The 19,088-nt window shown below is 46.4% G+C and overlaps 8 protein-coding genes across 8 annotated transcripts; 4 read left to right on the forward strand and 4 right to left on the reverse strand. All coding sequences in view use genetic code 12, as the record gives it.

Annotated features, from left to right (window-relative positions):
* Window positions 1-26: 26 nt before the first annotated feature.
* MCM6 (MCM DNA helicase complex subunit) lies at window positions 27-2,816 on the reverse strand (the record flags this gene model as incomplete). Its single annotated transcript, XM_025481680.1, has 1 exon — window positions 27-2,816. One exon carries the CDS (start codon window positions 2,814-2,816, stop codon window positions 27-29), a length of 2,790 nt encoding a protein of 929 aa, XP_025336298.1.
* An 821-nt stretch (window positions 2,817-3,637) lies between these two features.
* SEF1 (Sef1p) lies at window positions 3,638-7,214 on the reverse strand (the record flags this gene model as incomplete). Its single annotated transcript, XM_025481681.1, has 2 exons — window positions 3,638-4,405; window positions 4,572-7,214. 2 exons carry the CDS (start codon window positions 7,212-7,214, stop codon window positions 3,638-3,640), a joined length of 3,411 nt encoding a protein of 1,136 aa, XP_025336299.1.
* A 911-nt stretch (window positions 7,215-8,125) lies between these two features.
* Window positions 8,126-9,142, reverse strand: RAD51 (recombinase; the record flags this gene model as incomplete). Its single annotated transcript, XM_025481682.1, has 1 exon — window positions 8,126-9,142. The coding sequence occupies one exon, from the start codon at window positions 9,140-9,142 to the stop codon at window positions 8,126-8,128; it is 1,017 nt and encodes a 338-aa protein (XP_025336300.1).
* Window positions 9,143-9,924: 782 nt separating this feature from the next.
* Window positions 9,925-12,543, forward strand: CXQ87_003200 (chromatin-binding protein; the record flags this gene model as incomplete). Its single annotated transcript, XM_025481683.1, has 1 exon — window positions 9,925-12,543. One exon carries the CDS (start codon window positions 9,925-9,927, stop codon window positions 12,541-12,543), a length of 2,619 nt encoding a protein of 872 aa, XP_025336301.1.
* A 445-nt stretch (window positions 12,544-12,988) lies between these two features.
* On the forward strand, window positions 12,989-13,570 carry CXQ87_003201 (peptide alpha-N-acetyltransferase complex B subunit; the record flags this gene model as incomplete). Its single annotated transcript, XM_025481684.1, has 1 exon — window positions 12,989-13,570. The coding sequence occupies one exon, from the start codon at window positions 12,989-12,991 to the stop codon at window positions 13,568-13,570; it is 582 nt and encodes a 193-aa protein (XP_025336302.1).
* Window positions 13,571-13,788: 218 nt separating this feature from the next.
* CXQ87_003202 (uncharacterized protein) lies at window positions 13,789-15,492 on the forward strand (the record flags this gene model as incomplete). The annotated part of the gene is made up of 1 exon (XM_025481685.1): window positions 13,789-15,492. One exon carries the CDS (start codon window positions 13,789-13,791, stop codon window positions 15,490-15,492), a length of 1,704 nt encoding a protein of 567 aa, XP_025336303.1.
* A 24-nt stretch (window positions 15,493-15,516) lies between these two features.
* CXQ87_003203 (uncharacterized protein) lies at window positions 15,517-16,806 on the reverse strand (the record flags this gene model as incomplete). The annotated part of the gene is made up of 4 exons (XM_025481686.1): window positions 15,517-15,552; window positions 15,575-16,265; window positions 16,288-16,427; window positions 16,540-16,806. 4 exons carry the CDS (start codon window positions 16,804-16,806, stop codon window positions 15,517-15,519), a joined length of 1,134 nt encoding a protein of 377 aa, XP_025336304.1.
* Window positions 16,807-18,087: 1,281 nt separating this feature from the next.
* RIM9 (Rim9p) lies at window positions 18,088-19,086 on the forward strand (the record flags this gene model as incomplete). The annotated part of the gene is made up of 1 exon (XM_025481687.1): window positions 18,088-19,086. The coding sequence occupies one exon, from the start codon at window positions 18,088-18,090 to the stop codon at window positions 19,084-19,086; it is 999 nt and encodes a 332-aa protein (XP_025336305.1).
* Between the last annotated feature and the right edge of the window lie 2 nt (window positions 19,087-19,088).

Below are 19,088 nucleotides of genomic sequence, written 5' to 3' on the forward strand. Positions count from 1 at the left end.
TATACAAATTAAGTCATTACGCCATTTTACTCCTCTCCTGTTTCCTGCTCCTCAGGCTGGGCCTGGTTGTCGAAAAAGTCCATGATCGCACAGTTGGGGTGGATAATGTAAACCGTCCGGCTTCCCTGCTGCTCTCTCTCATATTCATCTTCGGGAAGAGCATCCTCGTTGAGATTCTGCGTGACACTCATCAAGATCCGGTCCTTATCCAACTTCTTCAACACCTTATATGCCAAAGCTCTTTCAGCATGGAACTCTTGCTCAGTGTTGATCTCGTCCTCCTTTTGATGCAAGTACCAGTCGACAATCTCATCTCTGGTCAAACCGTTGCCTCCAGCAGTATCATCATCCGAAACCTTCTTCACTATTAGGTTCATCATGGCAACGTATCTGTCGTAGGAAATACTGGAACGAGGAGCATCTCTTGCCCTACGTGTAACCGAAGTTTCAAGTCCGTCACGAATTTCCTCCACTTCAGGGTTGGCGTCATCATCTTCAATATCCATGGTTTCTCCATCGGCATCATCGTCGTCAATCTGGATGTCATCCATCTCGACTCTGATGATAGACGAACGCAACAAGTCGTAGGCTTCAGAAACGAATGTGGGTGTAATTTCTTCAGTACAGTTGGCACGAGCGATAGCTTCAGACAATCTAACCATCGATTCCAACTGTCTCACTGTAATTCTGTATGAGGATCTTCCGAGACCCTGGGCATCGTCGCTTCTCAACTCCTTATATTTGGCAACCAAGAAGTCCCTGGCTTCCTTGGTCATGCGAGGTTTGAAGGTTTTAGCATACTTGATGTATCTTGTCAACTGCTCAGCAGAGAACGGTGGGTCAATAGCATCGTCCTTCAACATGTGTAAATCAACGATATGCGATGCCAATTGGGTGTCCACTCTCTCGTTACAGTCGTCCAAGACAACGAAAAACATGTCGAATCTGGACATGATTGGCGCAGTCATGTTCAAGTTAGCACGCAAGCCCAACTTCCTGTTGTAACGACCACCAATTGGGTTAGCAGCAGCCAAGATGGAAGTACGAGCATTCAAAGTAGCGTGGATACCAGCCTTTGCGATGGAAATAGTCTGCTGTTCCATAGCCTCGTGAATAGCAACTTGGTCAACAAGGTCCATCTTGTCGAACTCATCAATAGCACAAATTCCGTTATCCGCCAACATCAAGGCACCGGCCTCAATGGTGTACTCACCACTCTCTTCATCTTTAACAACGGCAGCTGTCAAACCAGCGGCCGAGGAAGCTTTACCAGATGTGTAAACTGCTCTTGGAGAGAAACCACAAACGTATTTCAAGAACTGAGATTTCGAAGTCGATGGGTCACCCACGACACAGATATTAATATCACCTCTCAAGTTAATACCATCAACAGTTTTCTTGTGCACACCTCCAAGCATCTGCAACAAAATACCTTTTTTGATAGTTTCGTGACCAAAGACAGCAGGAGCGACGGAACGAACAAGCTTGTCGTAGACATGCTCATCTTTGACCATATCCTTAAGCTGAGTGACCTCAGAGTCAGACAACGAGTTCAAGAACACTTCCTGGTCATTAGGACCCTGCTCCTCTTCATTACTGTTTCCATTGTCGGAAGGTTTGTTGACAAGTGAGCTGACGTGACACGCGTAGAAAGCAAGCTTATAGGTAAGGTCTCTCACACCAAGAGATCTCAAACCAGAAACACCTGAGTTGAAATCGGAGTTGTTGGCTGTACTTTCTCTGATGGACTGAGCCTTAATGCCAGGCAAGCCCAATTGAGAGACGTCTGGGATGACAATTTCTGTACCCGTGAACTTACACTTGTCACCGGGCTTTGCTTTCTCGACGGCCTCACCACGCAAGATCACGTCTAATGTTCTGGGCATAGAGCCTGTAGGGATCTCATTGGAATTTTCTTGGATACGACACTTTTGCCAGTCGATGAACTGTGACTTGGCGACATTCAACGTCCAGTAGGATTGGTTAGGACATGAGGGACATGCAGTGGGCTCGGTGAAGCGGAAGATTTGTTCCACTCCATCCACCACAGCAGAACACATGTCACAGGTGAAGGAACCCTTGTGCAATTCGGGTCTAACCTCAGAAGTACGCGTAATGGTACCAGAAATAGCCATCAATGAGCCGATTTTCTCTGTTCTGATGTCACGAATTCTGTGGGTGACAGGCAAGTTAAAGAAGGAGATCTGGAAGACTCTCTCGTTAGACGTGGCGCCCGAGGTGCTTGAAGAGCCAGCCTCCGTATCGGCGCCCTCGGCGTTTGCGTCGTTATTTCCCAACAAGCTCATGTAGAGCAATGAGGGAGCGTATCTCTTCAAAAGTCTTCTCAAACCCTTCAACAAGAATGGGTTGAAACGGTAGTACTGTTCCAAAATAGCAGTGGCCAAGACACCGTTCTCTCTGCCCACCAAATGCTGGTAGTCCACGTACAAGGTGGAGTATTCAAAGACTCTCATCGATTCAATTTGAGCCAAGTATGCCTTTCCGCCCCACTCATCATCGGCACTTTCCTGGTCGACAAACTCCTCGATGAACTGCTCGAACGATTCACGAACTTTTTCACCGGTGACATCGACAACCTTGGGAACTTCAACGGCGCTTCTAATCAGAGCAGGCATTCTCATCTCCCTCTCCTTAGCGGCCGTCTGGGCTTGCAGTGTATCACTATATTGGACATTAGGCTGACTGCTCAGAGGCGAATTGGCGGATCTGCCCAAGGAGGAGGAGATATGGGACGAATTTAGAAGTCTTGCGGCATCTGAAGGGATGCTTCGTGGAGACGACACGAAGTTGGACATATGGTATTAAAGATGTAGTTGGTTGTAGAAAAAAGCGAGAACCGAAAAAGAGGATGCGGCGGGACGCGTGTAATATGTCCTAAATCGTCACCGCGAATAACGTCCCAAGCGCACATTTCAGACCAATATATCAGTGGCCTAGAGACAATCAATAGAAGGGAAATAGAGTTTTCGAAGCGACTTAATATTTGTTCTGGGAATTTACCTTGCTTTAGTAAGTTTGGAGATTTGTTACATTTTTTTTCAGGGCATACTGTGATTTTTCATTATTGGAAAACGAGGGACGCGCCTACATTTTTTGCGAATTTACCTTGAAGGATGTAGAAAGGGAGACTCTAATAATATAGTTAATAACTAATTACAAAATGTCGACCCGTTTATTTTTGAAAAGTTGATAAAAGTCTTTTTCTGAACCCTTTCAATTGCCATCAGCATAATTCTAGCGTGCCTGCCATAAGGCTACACCTCTTCCGATAATGAGAGAACCACACACCTTGGAACAGACACTTGGAAAGAACAATTCGAGTTCATAAATTTAGAAAGAAGAGAGCTTAGATATACTCTGCAAAAGTCAGTGAGATACCGAATTGAAAGTTGAAGATAGCCTTGGCCCAGCTAGACTTCGAATGGGACTAAGAAAACAAACAAGCCAGAAACAAACTGCAGCGGCCAAGAAAGATCTACAACACCAACATCCCAATTTGGCTACACGAGCCTCACACAATGCCTCAACGGTCTATTGTTTGGCTGCGAAAACCGTTGATTGGTACTACTGCGACAATTCAAGAAACAAGTCTCATTACTTACGTAGTAAAGCTTATTTACTGGGGGTCCTTGGTGGTTCTGAGGTATGGCTTGATGGTCTTGAAGTCACCAAACTTGGTCTTGGCGTCTTCGTTAGACACGGTTGGTGGGATGATCACATCGTCTCCCTTTGTCCAGTCAATAGGAGTAACCACACCCTTGGAGTCAGTCAACTGCAAAGCGTCAAGAACTCTCAAGACCTCAGCAGAGTTTCTGCCGGTAGAGGCTGGGTAAGTCATGATCAATCTGACCTTCTTGGATGGGTCAATGATGTACACGGATCTGACAGTAGGCACCATTTTGTCCTTGAGCTTCTCAAAATCGTCCTGGCTCACCATGTCGTACTTGAAGGCAATCTCCTTGGATGGGTCAGCGATGATGGGGAAGCTGAATGGGTCACCGCCAGTGACATCCTCAATGTCCTTGATCCAGGCATTGTGGCTCTCGACACCTTCAGTGGACAAGCCAAAGAGAGTGGTGTTTCTGTTCTTGAACTCTGGAGCAAGCTTGGAGAAAGCACCCAATTCAGTGGTACAAACAGGAGTGAAGTCAGCAGGGTGGGAGAAGAAAATAGTCCATTGCTTAGACTTTTCAATAAAGTCGTGGAAACTGACCTTACCCTTGGTGGTGTCAGCTGTGAAGTCTGGAGCGGTGGAGCCGATTCTGATTCTTGGCTGATCAGCAGGGTTGAAAGAAGAGTAGAGTCTGGCAGCCTGGACGCTAGGTCTAAGGAACTGCTTGGTCAATGGGGCAATTCTGGTAATGCTCTGAATCATGGTCAATTGCTGGGGTGAAGAAGTCCGGACAAGGAAGAGAGTCCAGATGTTGCGTTTGCACGTGGTCACGGTCACGCGCTCTACAGGGGTGGTTTTTGTAAGCAAGTGTATTCAGTTCGTTTCCTCATGATCGTTAGCAATATGTACAAGACTATTTTTCGGGAAGCATATTCACGTCAATCCAACCGAGGAAGTCGTCATCCTGGTGGTTGTTGTTGAGCCATCCGTGAGATTGTTGCTGGAAAAAGTTATCGAGCTGGTCTGCCATACCTGCAGACCCCATTCCATTATTGTAAGAAAAGTTTCCTCTGTCCATGGGGCCATCGTAGTTTGGAGAGTTTTGTTGCGACAAAACTTCTTGCAGTTCGATCTGTGGCTGTGTTTCCAGGATTGCCAGTGGTTGCTGTTGCTGGCTTTGGGCTTCAAGCAGGAACTCAGTGCCCTGCGTCAAGTCAGCTGCAAAGCCAACTCTCTCCACAGGGTCAGTGGCCTCGTTTCTCAGAGATTTAGCCTCGTCGAAGCTAGAGAAACGGATGCTGTCCACATCCTTCGTGCTTCCTGTGGCCTCAAGCATAGCAAGAGGGATACCATTGATCTCCATAGGCTTCTTGGAGCCGTTATCGCTCTCGAGCTTGGCCTGGTTGAGTGCTTGGTCGGTTGGCACCAAAGTAGTGATGGTGGTACCATTGGGTGTAGTGGTGGTCATGGCTTTGAAGTCATCCTTGGTAATTTGATTATAGAAGGGAAGTGCAAGTGGCTTTTTAACACCTTCCTCTTCCTTGACCTTGACTGTTTCTTCTTCGCCGTTTTCCTTGTTCTGTAGCGTTCTTCTTCTGGCTTCATGGATTGACCAAACTAAGTCGTAGAAAAGAGACGCAGTCAAGTGAGAACGCATCCGGCTAATAATACTGCCCTCTGTGCTGGTGCTTTCGTCGTCATAGAAAATCTCTGGATACGTGTAAAGAACGATGTTCAAATTCTCCAAGACTTTTGCCGTTCTCGAAAGGTCATTTTGCAAGTCCTTCCAAGAGGACAATGTGTTTCTGAAAAGTCTATGCACCGTAACGATGGATTGACGAGCACTGTCAACGTATTTGTCTATGAGGTAGCGGGACAAGTGCAACTTGAAAAGGATGAAAGCGGAGTATGTGATGGCTTGTCTCACGTAGATGGGAAGCTCAATAAGCGAAATGTAGTTTACGCTAACGAGCTGGGAAGCGATGGTGATGATTCTAGTGGCAGACAAGTATGCCGTGCTGACGTACTTGACCTGGTCCTCGATTGGGGTGCCAGGAAGGAAAGCGAAACAGCAGATCATGAGTCGTAAGTACAAGTAGTACATTTCAATGGCCGAGCCTTCCATGATGTTTAGCTTGAATTTGAGTCTCTCGAGTTCTCTGTCAAGAATATTGAGCGAAGCAGCACGGTTGGAAGGCTCAAGTAAGCCGTCAGATCTAGTGACGGAAATACCCATCACATTGACAAGCTTACATTGGAAAATGGACAAGGAGATCAAACACCTAAAATTTGCCGGCAAAGATTGATCGACTCTTGCATTCTCTAGCAAGTAATCAGTGGTGTTGATAGATGGAGGCAAGCCGAGGGCGGAGGACCAAAACTGGTCGCAGAAGAACACAGCAAGCCAGGATCTCGTTCTCCAAATATCAGAGTTTGGTCCAAGATTGACTTGAGTTCTGCTGAACTCTTGAATAAACTCTCCGCCTCTGTGAAGACCAAGCTGCAAAGACAAGTTTTTGGCCAAGCCCACAAAACGGTAGGAAGCATCATCTAAAACTTTTTCATTGGGGAGGGGCCAGATGGCAAGGATAATGAGAGCTTGCACGACGTGGGTTGAGCGAGGGGTTCTGATCCAGCAGGTTTCAATGGCCAACTGCTTGATGAGTGTGGCCAAGGACATGTACAAGCTAGGGTCAGGCTCTGAAAGCAGCGCTGTGAGCATGACGGTCCAGAACAACAACTGTGACTTTGTGTATAGCTCAGTGGCCAGCGCTGATGTGAGGATAGGAAGGAACGGAAGGAATTTGGTCATGAAGCGGTCATGAAGCTCATCTGCCTTCTCCAAGGTCAAACGCACATCACCCAAGATGAACTCGGAATACGTCTCGCGCTGAGGGAGTTCCTCAGGAGACTGAGTGTAGTTGCCTTGGGTGTCGCTAGCAAATGTAGCTGGCGAGTTATCCGTCGAATTTTGAAGCATTTGAGACAAGTTGGTTATGGCTTGGCCGGAGCCGGTAGCATCGTTTATAGCGTTGAACGCAGGCTGAGCAGGTACCAGACTAGGACCGGGAGGAGGGGTGAAGTGGCCACCGGCAAACTGATCAATTGCCAGATTTGGCGTGTTGTGACCCAGCACCGTTCTGGCCAGGAGTGGAGGTCTGGCAGAGGCCGGATACGTCGGAGAAGTCAGGCTGTGCAGCATAAAGTGATTGTGCTGGTTCAAAGCCTGGGTCAACAAGTGCTCGTTCTTGGAGAGCATCTCGATCTTGGACTTCAACTCTTCGACATCGCCAATCAACATCTGGATCTGAGAACCCTTCTTGGGCTTGAACTGCGGATCAATCTCGCACTTGAGACCCATCTTACTGCAACGAGTACAAGGATTGGGGTAATTCTCAGAAGCATTACACTTGATCTTGTGCTGGCGACAGAATGTGCACAGAGTCACGGGTCTGGACTGCTTGGAGGCTTGCAGAGCCATCGTTGATGGTTTAGACAAGCCAGAAGGAGGAGGGCTCGAGGTCGACCTGGACCTTTTGGAGGTGTAGTCTTGAGGAACAGATTTTCTTTTATTCAGCATATTGGGCAGAGGCGTCAGCACCGAAGACGAAGGCTTAGGTAGTATGGACTTCATGCTCCAGTAACTGGCGGATTTGTGGAGCCGAGTATGGTTTTTGTTTCGGGGGGAGGGTCGTGGGGGAATCAGACCTGCCTAGAAGAGTATGGGACGGTCAGATCAAAGTGTCCTTGTTGGAAGGCCGGGTTGATGGTAGATCACGGGTCTTGCGTGGATGTAGAAAAATTTTCGAGGTCAGGAATATGGGGCACGAAGGCTTGACGAGCATGCCAGACCGGGTTACCCGGACGCTGATGAAAAAGATAAAATTATGCATGCAGGACAAGATACTAACAAGGAAAGCGCCGCACGCACTTTAGGAGGTGATCGTTTAGATAGACTTGGTGAACAGTAGCAAGTGGATAAATTTTGAATTTTTTTGGCTGACTATAAAATGGCGTCCGGAAAAAAATCTACTAGTCAAACACTCTAATATGTAGCACTGGGGGTTTTCAGTGCTGTTATTCTTCCTCGGGCTCGTCACTGTCATGGCTTTCCGCAAGTCTTGGCTTCCGGCACCGGCGGTAGGCGGGTGCGGCGCATAACGCTTTGGCACTTTGGCACAAACGCTAAACGGGTCATTGTGCTCACTAGCTCAATCCTGAACCAGCAAGGGTCTACGCGGGTCACACGGAGCTGTTCGGGCGCCTTTGCTGCAAAAGCAACGAGCCAAACCTTAAGCATTTACAGAGCCCAGGCTGGTGCAGAGGGGCCTCAAAAACAACAACTGAGACCCATGCACGAAACAAATGGGTCATTTTATGCCTTGCACCAGCCAAGTGAGTCGCGATCACGATGGCTGGGCAAAGTGTCCCACACAGATACAGCCCAAGGATACCAACCCCAGCGAGCGGCACAGCGCTGTTCCACGCGGCTTATGAATCATCCTCTTCTGTCTTTGGATCGCCAATACCGTCTTCGTAAATTGCAAAGACACACTCGCTCTCGGGCAAGCAAGGACTATCGTAGATCTTACAGATACGCTGCTCACCTCTGCCCTTTTTGAAAGACAAGCGGGTCGTGGAACTGTGGGCAATGATGTTACCACCAATAGGCTTTTTGGGGTCGGGATTGAACATGCCTGCCATACCGTCAACCTGCGCAACAACCTGGTTAGTAATAACCACCGCGATGCCGAACTCGTCTGCCAACCTTTGCAAAGTTCTCATGAACTTTGCCACATGCGTTTGTCTCGCCGACAATTCACCTCTTCCAGAGTAATCTGTACGGTACAATGACATGATGGAGTCCACCACAAGCAACGAGAAACGGGATTCCGACATCATCTGCGCCGCTTGGTGCAAGAGTTGGAACTGGTGCTCCGCGTTATATGCCCTAGCGTACGCTACATTATCAAGACAGTCATCTGGATTGAGGCCATAGCGTTGGGCAATCAGCACAAGTCTCACGGGTCTGAATGTACCCTCGGTGTCAATGTAAAGACATTTACCTTCACCGCCACCCATGTCGATAGGCAACTGACACGTCACCGCCAAAGTATGACACAACTGCGATTTTCCCGTACGGAACTCGCCGAAAATCTCCGTGATTGAGCCCGTCTCAACGCCGCCTCCAAGCAAAGTGTCTAGCTGCTTCGAACCTGTAGTGAGACAGATCAACTCAGATCTTCTACTGTGGAATTCCGAAGCCGTAGTAAAGCCCATAGGCACAAGCTTAGCAGACTCAATGCTGATTTTGTCTGCTTTTGCCTCCGAAATACCTCTCACCGTGAGTAACGCCTTCTTTGGAGCGTACGCAACGCTCTCCACCGTGTGATAGCCTTCCAGCTTCAACTTCTTGATATCTCCAGCTGAAATACCACTTCCTTCAAGCTGTTCAATAAGCAAAGGTCCACCGAAGCCATCCTCGTCGTCTTCAACGTGATCAGACATAGCGATGAGTCAATGGGTAGTATGAGTTGAAATCAAAATAACGCGCCACCCGCGTGGTAAACACAGGACGCCCAGATCAATGATTAACGAGCCACAAAATGGGAAGCACTAGCCAATAATAGCTTTTTTGACAAACAATACGGTCATTTACTTATTTGGTTTATGAACAATCTCCGGTCTCACGTCTGGAAATTATATCCGATGGATGTCGGAGTTGTACAAGGTGGTCCCTGGAAGCAACAGATCGCAGTAGTATCGTTACGAGAGAAGACTTTTAGTTCAGAATCATTTGTAATTACTTGATGTAGGGAATGAGTTATAGAACTTGAATGAACGAGAGATCCAATGTTGGGTTACGATTCTCACCAATTGACTGTCTTTATGCATAGTGATGAACACACGATTTAGCAGGAGGTTCAGCACACCATTGTTCACATCAACGAAGCCTTAAATTACTTTGATACCGCTCTTATATCTTTTTTCAAATCATATGAATGCTTTTGAAGAGGGACATTGGCGCGACCAGAATTCTACGTAAATGGATAATGCGACAAACATCAGCATTCAAGGAGAATTTGCTTTGATTAGAACAGCTTGAAAAATGGGCCACCTAGAGTGACATAAGAAGCAAAACAAGACATTTAACCGACACTTCACATACTCAAGTAGTACCTCTGAATGGGTGTCGCTACACGTGACAAAAACACGCGTGCGGCAGAAACCGACGCGGTGGATGAGCCAAAATACTACGCTTCACGAATTCACCGTTATAGATTATCGAGATGCTGGTGAAGATTCCGGCCTTTCTTGATGGTAACTCATACGTCCATTACCACGAGCTGTCCGGTCGGTTTATTGCTGGTAATAGTGATGGCTTAATCAAGGTGTTCGATCCTGAATTACCTGATCTGGAACCATTATCATTGGATATTCCCGAGAACTTGACTTCCATATCGTCTTCTGGTGACAATGTGCTCTTCACGAATACCGAAGGCCATCTTGCAATGATGGAATTGTCGGAACCAATTAGCGGAGACGAGACTTTCAAAGTTATCTACAAAACCGATCTTCCTTTGAGGGATAGTACATACATCAACGAGGGCAAGAGGATTGTGACAGGCGGGGATGCTGATGATCTTGTGATTATTGACTGTGCCAACGAGTTTAATCTGACGTCTATCCCCGTACCTGATTCAGTGGTGAGCATTTCATACAATCCAGCTGGGGAACTAATCAGTGTTGGTCTCGCCAATGGAGACATTCAATTGGTGTCCGTGGTGAACGAAAAGCCCGAATTTTTGGAGAAGCTTTCATCGACCATGCATGAAAAGAAGCATTCCTCTGTCGATGTAATTGATTTCAATGGTGAACATAAACACGAAATTGTGCCTACAAAGCCCCACTGGTTAGTCAACGGCGAATATCTTTTTGTTCCTAGCAAAGAGAATACGATCAAAAGTTTCAATAGGTCTGACTTGCTGCAAAAGAGGGAGTTCAAGCACCCACAGGATGATCTTATTGCATACACAGTCTCACCCAACCACAAGTTCCTCCTCACACTCCACAAAAACGGATCGCTTCTACTCTTTGACACTGATATTGGTGATTTACTCGAGACCTACAAGTTGGGCGAACTCGACTGCTTACCCTTGAGTTTGGCTTGGAATGCAAGAACGGCATTTGTAGGTACAACAAACGGTGAGTTATGGTCAGTCTCGGTCACTCCTCTGATTCCCGACGAAGAACCTACACGGACCAGATCAGAGGTGGACTCTTTATTCTTGGATGAAGCCAGCGAGTCTGAATCAGAGGTCCCACAAGTAAATGGCAATGTTCCAGAGAAGAGAAGAGCCAATGGTCTTGATGATTCAAGAATTATTGACGAAGATGAAGATGACGAGGAAGAGGAGGAGGATCTATACAATAAAAGTGTCGATGATTACACACATCAGAGACGCAAAAGGCAGAGGTTCCTGAATGGCACTAAACATGCAACTCCTCCTCCAACCAAACCCGTGGATCTTGATATCAAGCCCTACACTCCCGGATCCACCCCATGGATATCAACTAACAACTACACAACCAAAAGACGTTACTTATTCATGAATTCTGTGGGATATGTTTGGGCAGTCAAGAGCGATAGCCCCGAGACAAGAGATGGCCAACAAAGTATAACTATTTCCTTTTTCGACAGAACAAGCAATAAGGACTATCATTTCATCGACTACTTCAACTACGACTTATGCTCGGTGAATGAAAGAGGAATTTTGTTGGGCAATTCTGGACACAAGGCGGGGGGTGACGAACACAGTGGTCACATCTACTACAGGCATCACACCTCCACTAATGACTCTTGGGAAAGGCGGATTCCTTTGCTCAAAAATGAATACATCACATCACTCTGCCTCACCAGTTCCACTCTGACAAGCTCCGGTGACTCATTGATTGCAGTCGGAACCAATCTTGGCTACTTGAGATTTTTCAATCTCTATGGCCTTTGCATCAACCTCATGAAGGTGTCACCTATTGTGACGCTTATTTCGTCCCAAATATCCACCATCTTTGTGATCCACCAATCTTCCCAAGATAACTTCAACTACTCCATAGTCGATGTTGGGGAAGACTACAAATTCTTGCAACAAAGCGCTCCAATAGTGTTGAGAAACCTGTCAAATGCACCATTGATCAAGGGAATCTTTTTCAACGAGTTCAGTGATCCGTGCATTGTGGCAGGCTTTGATGATACATTGACGGTATTGTCACATTGGAGAGAGCCTGGCAATGCTAGATGGATTCCGATCCTCAGTTGCAGTGAAGTTGTGTCTGACTACGGTATCACTGAATCCAAAAAGAACTGGAAAGCATGGCCTCTTGGTCTCGCAGAAGACAAGTTTGTCTGCTTGATTTTGAAGAATAACGATGCATACCCTGGCTTCCCACTCCCCTTGCCTCTTGAACTAGAGGTTAAATTACCAGTTAAGTGCTTCAAGTATCTCAAACTGAAGAAGGGTAGCGAGGATGCTGACATCGATGATGAGAGGGACGACCATGCATCAAAGATGGAGAAATTGAACGAGGTTGATCCAGAAGAAGAGTTTTTGAGAGCTTCGACGCTTGGTAAACTTCTAAACCTGACACTTCCAGATCTTGATGACCAGGAGGAGCTGCTTGAGAGGTTGAATGGATACAGTGTGGCCTTTGACAAATCGTTGCTCAAACTCTTCGCCAACGCATGCCAGGACCTGAGGCTCAACAAAGCACTCAGCGTTGTCAAGCTTGTCAAGAACGACAAGGCCTTGCTTGCGGCCTCGAGGATTGCCGAGAGATTCGAGTTCATGAACCTTGCTGGGAAGATCAACAAGCTCAGAGAGGACTTGCACGAGTTAGAAGTAGACGAGTAACTTGGAGCGTGATCAACGATATACATGTTGTATTGATAAAGTATGTACAATGAGGGCTTTGAAGGCAAAAATGGGATAAGAAACTCAAAACTGCTTCTTGACGAAGTGCAATACAATTGGAGTCAACCACAAGGCGCCAGCAACAACACCAGCGGTTTTCAAAGTGGCATAGGACATCTCCTCTTGCAACTGCTTCTGCTCTTCTGGGATTTCAGCACCTGGACCTCCGTACATTTTTTTGTTGTGTTTTTTGATGTAGGGTTGGAGAAAAAGAGTTTCTATAGTTTCTGTTTTTCGCCGTTGTGACCCGGCAGACAGTGCGTATGACGATTACCGAGAAGACGAAAATTTCTCAGATAGCGGAAAACGCACGTGACCAAAGTACGTGAATCGAGTAACCTCAGGATCCGGCTAGTAGTGTTATTGAAGCAAAGAATCAAGTAAAATGACTTCCATCAAACCGTTTGAGATGAACGACTTGTTCGACTTGAATCCAGTGAATCTAGACCCCTTCACCGAGAACTTCAATCTACTGTTCTACTTCCAATACGCTACTCAGTGGCCAGACCTCTTCTTCAAGTCGGTGGAAGAGGCTCCTGAATTTGCTCCAAATATAAGCGGATATATGATGGGAAAGACTGAGGGTCAACTTGCCAAAAAGGAGTGGCACACACACATCACTGCAGTTACCATAAGCAGAGACTACAGAAGACTAGGACTTGCCTCTGACCTTTGTTTGCATTTGGAAAGAATTACGGCAGTGCAGCCTTACGAAACACTCTTTGTTGACCTTTTCGTGAAAGTAACCAATAGCGTGGCCCGGCAGTTGTACGAGAAGTTGGGCTATTCTGTTTACAGACGAGTCATTGGCTATTACGGCCAGAACTACCCAACTGATAGAAATCACACCGACGACGAACTCGACGGCTTTGATATGAGAAAGGCACTCCCGAGAGACGTGAACAGAGAGACTGTTCGGGAGAACGGAGAGAAGCATTACGTCCTTCCGGCCGAAGTTGTTTTTTAGCATGACAGTATGAGCCACATGGCTACCATACACACCACTGTTATTTCCGAATGGAATATTTCTTAGGGTGACCACGCTATTCCATGCACCCCGTATCTTTATTCTATCTCGAAATGGCCTGTTTAATGCAGATGAGCACCCGTGCACCACCAGCATGACTACCTTGCACATAAATGTGAGACATTCCTCCAATACGCTTTCTTGCTTATCAAGCTACAATGTCAAGACCCACCGGATTAGCAGCAAGATTCCTGCAAAGAGATGGAGCATCCAATGCTTCTTCTCGGTCATCTTCCAGAGTGCGTACCCCAAATCCAGACGGCGAAGAAAATGGTGCTTTGGATGTGAACTTCCATGGCATTGAGGAATTGCTCTCGAGAAAATTGGAGTCCTTACAAGCGATTATTCTACAAAATGAGCTTGACGATGCAGAAAACAGAGATTCAATGGTCGCCAATGCCCAGGACCACAGAGAGAAGCATGTCAGCGCCATGAATAAGATGAGAATTCAGTCGGAGTCGACCACAGTCAACGAGATCATCGACTCACTTGGCAAGGCCCGTTCCGAGGTTTCCTCGCTGTCAAGAGAAATGCTCTTGGCCCAACTCTATAAGCTTGTGGTAATTAAGCCATTGGTGGTTTTCAATGAAGAAAACGCAGGGTCCCCGGACTACGTCTCTGAAGAGAAAGTCCTGGAGCTTGTGAAGCTTCTCAACTTGAAGGAGTACAGATCATCATCGGAGTTTATTCTCTTATTCCGTTCCATCATTGGTTTACTCGCCAGTGATTTGGAGGACTTTGGCGAGATTGTTAGCGTTGACTTCCACGCTAAATTAGAAGCTCTCATTTCGGAGCCACCCAATGCTTCTGTCAACGAGGAGAACAAGGCAGGTGTCATCAGCGGCTATTGTGCTCTTCTCATAGTCTTGTATTCTGACAATTCCGCCTTTGGTGTTGATGACAAGGTGAAGTGGCTTATGGAGCTCGCTCAGGGTTATGTCCAAAGCAGTGTCACGCTTTCTAATGAGATTAAGACTGGTGATCGTGAATACTCAACTTTGATGGACGAGAGTGAAGACAAGCGTTTAGTCAGTGAGCAGGAGGCGAACCTCCAGGCGGAAGCCAATATTGCTATTGCCGCTATCCACGGTGTCGCTGGTCTCTTGACCCTCCTTCCGAGAGGCGAGTACCTCAATGAGCTTCTCACCACCCTCGCCACAGAGTTTGTTGAGATAATCGACAACGACCACAACATTGACATCGCCAAGGCTGGAGGCAGGGCACTTGCTCTTTGCTACGAGCTTTACACTTACGAAGAAGGAGCCGAGGACGATGATGACGCCGACGATGAGTTCAATTACAATGCACCATATTACGAGCAGGAGGCGTTGCTTGCAATCTGCAGCAGGCTTGCAGGTATGACCGCCAAGAAGGTTGGAAAGAAGGAGAAGAAGGAAACTGCTACTGTCTTCAGTCAGTTGTCCAACACGATACAGCATTACACGAATCCTGAGACCAGGGAGGCGATTTACAAGAAGTCTCTCAAGGGCATTGAGTTGCTGCAAGAGGGTGTGAGCACAACCACCATCAAGTTGTCTCGCTCGAAGACTCTTCCAATCAACAGTTGGTTCTTGTACTTCCGTCTTCTACACCTCAAATGGTGTTTCGGCTTCGGTCTTCATGACCAACTTGTTCACAATCCTGAGATCAGAAGCGTCCTTAAGGAGCCCACCACGAAATACACAGATAAGTATGGTGGCAACGATGAGCTCATCTTGGGCGGTGATACCTATGGCCAGAATGCATTGACTGACGCTGAGAGGTTCTCGCGTACAGAGAAGAAGAGAGATAATGACCTCAAAAAGGCACGTCAAACAAAACTCACCGAGGAGCTCGAGGATCTTGGGATCAAGGATGATTAATATATATCTATAGGGTCTTTAATTCTAAGTTAATGCCATCATCAGTGAAATCCATATGGACTTTGGTGAAGTCCTCCACAACGAAGGATGCACCAGCCTCTTCCAAAATCGCTTTGGAAAATGTAGTAGCAATACCAATCACTGTAAAACCAGCGTTGACGCCAGCACGAATACCAGTAGGAGCGTCTTCAAACACGACAGTCTTTCCTTTCTTGTCGTTCAACTCAGCCAATGTAGTTGCAGCCTTGAGGTACCCTTCCGGATTGGGCTTACCCTGGCTGACGTCATCAGCAGTAATGAAAACCAGCGGCTTGGTCACATCCTTATACACAATTGGAAACCAACCATGGGCTAGTTTATAGGTACCCGACGTGCAGATAGCCCAAGACATTGGAGCCTGAGCATTGAGTTTGTTCAAGGCATCAGTTGATCCAGGAACCTCCTTTGCCAAATGGCCATACTTTGTGGCAATTGACAATTCAAACAGTCTGATAGCCTCAACGGATTTGTCTTTGTACGGGAAACACTCTTCAAAAGTTTCAACCGTTCTGGAACCGTGAGAAGTAGCCAAAAACTGCGCTAGGTCGATCTGTTGATCAGGATATTCAAGGTTGTGCTGGTCAACGGTTTCCTTCCAAGTAGCTTCCACGGCATCAGTGGAATTCACCAAAGTGCCATCAAGATCGAAAACTATGTAATTCGTAAAGAGCTTCATCGTGGAAATAGCACCAGAAGTTCGCAACTTGTCAGCAGAGCAGGATCCATGCGGCTCACTACAGACCGAAGTCCGGTGACCAAATGTCAAACAGCTTCAAGCTGGCGAAGTCGTTATCCGTGTAATTGCGCTTGATAACAATGGCATCGAACATTTTTTCGTCAAAATCTGGTAATGGGGAGTACACTTCGTGGTATTCGTGTTGTCTTCGAATAAGTAGCTTGGGTACCTGATACAGAGACATGCATATATATATAGAAGCCGGAGTGCAAATTAGGAACAAGCTCAATAAATTCGACCCGGCAAAAAAGAAGCCATTGGAAAAGGCGAACCGGGTAGTTATACTTGATGGTCAAGGTACATATTTCCTCTAGCGCCACAAGGGAATCCCTTATAACAACAATTTCTTCGGCTAGTTTGGAGTTGATTTCGAGAAATGAGGCCGTTTTGTAGTGACTGTTGAGCTCCTCCCGTATTTGCTCTATTACGGTGACTCGCATAGGTGGAATGAACCTGATTTCACCTAACTGAAACAAGTCGCTGACATCGAGCCCCGGTAGAAGACGGAAGTGTTCAAGGATAAGAAGACGGACCTTCATTGAGTGTGATAAGAAGTCGACTTTGGGTTCTTCTCCCGGACCTGGAAAATGAACTAGGGGAATGAGCGAGCCAGGATATAGACCGACAATTCGATAGAGGATAGCACTGGATGTCATGATACTACCTAGTTGTGAGGTTTATTGACCTACACCGTGAGTGTCGTTACGAAGCTGGTGAATAGCAGCATTTGTCAGACATCGGGCATCCAGGAGATAGCCGCTCATTATTTCCAACTTCCAGTCCTCATTGCATTCGCTATTGGGGTAAGCTAGATCTCGACCCTCGCATGGATTTTCATGAAGCTTCATAAAAGGTATCATCCAGAGACAGCCCGCAGCTAAGATACACAGCTTGAGTGCTGGAGATTCAGAGAAATGAAAGGGCACGATCTGCGTCCAAATATGCATATGTCTCTTGTTGACGTAGAACGTAGTGTAGGGAATGCTTATATCGTGATAGCAGGCGAGGAGAATAAACGCAGAAGACGCTTATCTCTGCAAGTAGGACAGGTAGACATGCTTCTAAAGGGGCCGTAAGAAACCATTGAAGATTCGGGAATTGATGAGCGACGCGTAACAGCATATGAAAGCAAAATTTCTTCCGGAATCAATATTTCAGGCTGTGCTTGTTGAAACTCATCAGGGTACATACGCCGCCTTTGCGATTCACATTTAGGGTGTGATTCGTTACACTAAGGTTAGAGAAGAACCAAAACGTGAAACAAAAAGCGTACTTTGATTTTAAGCTTTTTACAACTGAGACAGCCTTTCGAGGAATTGGTGCGTTTTTTGACTTTGTTCTTCGGCATATCTAACAATAGCCGAAATTATAGATAGCGCAGGGCTCGAGGCGCTTGACACAGCCGTGCAGGACTTGACGTTATCGTCTACGACTGTAATAATGAAGAGACTTATCAAAATAGAGGTGGTAACCATCACCTCTGACTTTGTTTTGAAATTGAACTTCTATCGAACTCGATAAGATTTCACCATAATGAGGAAACGGACTCGTTGTGACACAATACCACAAACACGCAAAAGTATTTATTGAAGATTGCTTTCATGTACTACTCAAATTGATGAAAACACTGTATCATACAATGTGACCAATAAAGTGGGCTTTAAGCTTCTTATCGTCCGTCATGATCCGGGGTTACCACTAAATGCACGTGATCAAACACACATGACTATCATGCATAAAATCCTCATTAAACATGGACTACCCAATCAACCTGATAGTACTTCTATAACTTTGAAATCACAAATAACTTGGCTGCCACGATGCATACTGGTGTTCTTTTCATAGGATGCCTATGTTTCGTCTGCTTTGTTGTGCAGCTACTACCGGTCATATCGGTCCCTATAACAGGTGCAGCGATTAACTACAATCTTCACTTATCGCTGTACAACAACATTACTTACGGTGTTTTTGGCATTTGTGATCATGTGAGGCTTAAGTGCTCTCATGTTGCTATTGGATACCCCACTAAAAGCTACGGATATGCTTTTCAAGATCAGGGCGAGGAGTATCAAGAAAACTTCTTTTCATCCGTTTCCCTACCGTCTGGTGCCACTCATCTGATATCCAAGCTCTTGGTTGTCCACGTTGTTGCATTCATTTTAACTGGTTTATTGACTCTTGAATGTTTTTTTGTGGTTATCCTCACACACGTCGATAAACAGTACCCTGGCTCCCCAGTCTGGATTATCTTTCAACGAGCTCAGAGAAAGAAAATTAAGGCAGAGAGGGCAGAGCAAGAATCTACTGACGATAATCAAAAAAGAATTAGAAAGAGCTTGCTTCGGCACTTCTCATCGATGCTCTTCATCAGCTCGCTTTCCTTTCTTCTGACCCTCCTAGCGTTCCTCGCTGACCTAATCCTATTTATACCGAGGATGAGTATCTTGGGCTGGATCCAAGTTATACCGATTGCATTATTAGCGTTAAGTGCGTCCCTTTTATGCTTTATCAAGCGGTCAGTTTCCTCTCGAAGACATTTGGATGAGGAGTATAGAGGCAAGAACGATGATATGCGAAATAACGGGACAATGCCCCGTTGGGTTGATGACTCAGCATCCGATGACGGCTTCTACGTCTTCACAAACGGTTTTTACAGCTCAGGCCCTGGACAACAACCTATTCAGGAAATAGGTCAGCGCAGATCCAGTTCTCTTCACGAAAGCCCTACACATCAGACAATTGGCCAACTCAATACCAACCACTCTATAGACTCTCACGACATCGTCGAGCTGATAGAGCTACGGCGCATGGATACTTAGCA

The sequence above is a fragment of the Candidozyma duobushaemuli genome, assembly GCF_002926085.2.
Source record: "Candidozyma duobushaemuli strain B09383 chromosome Unknown C_B09383, whole genome shotgun sequence".
In the NCBI taxonomy this organism is placed as follows: Eukaryota; Fungi; Ascomycota; class Pichiomycetes; order Serinales; family Metschnikowiaceae; genus Candidozyma; species Candidozyma duobushaemuli.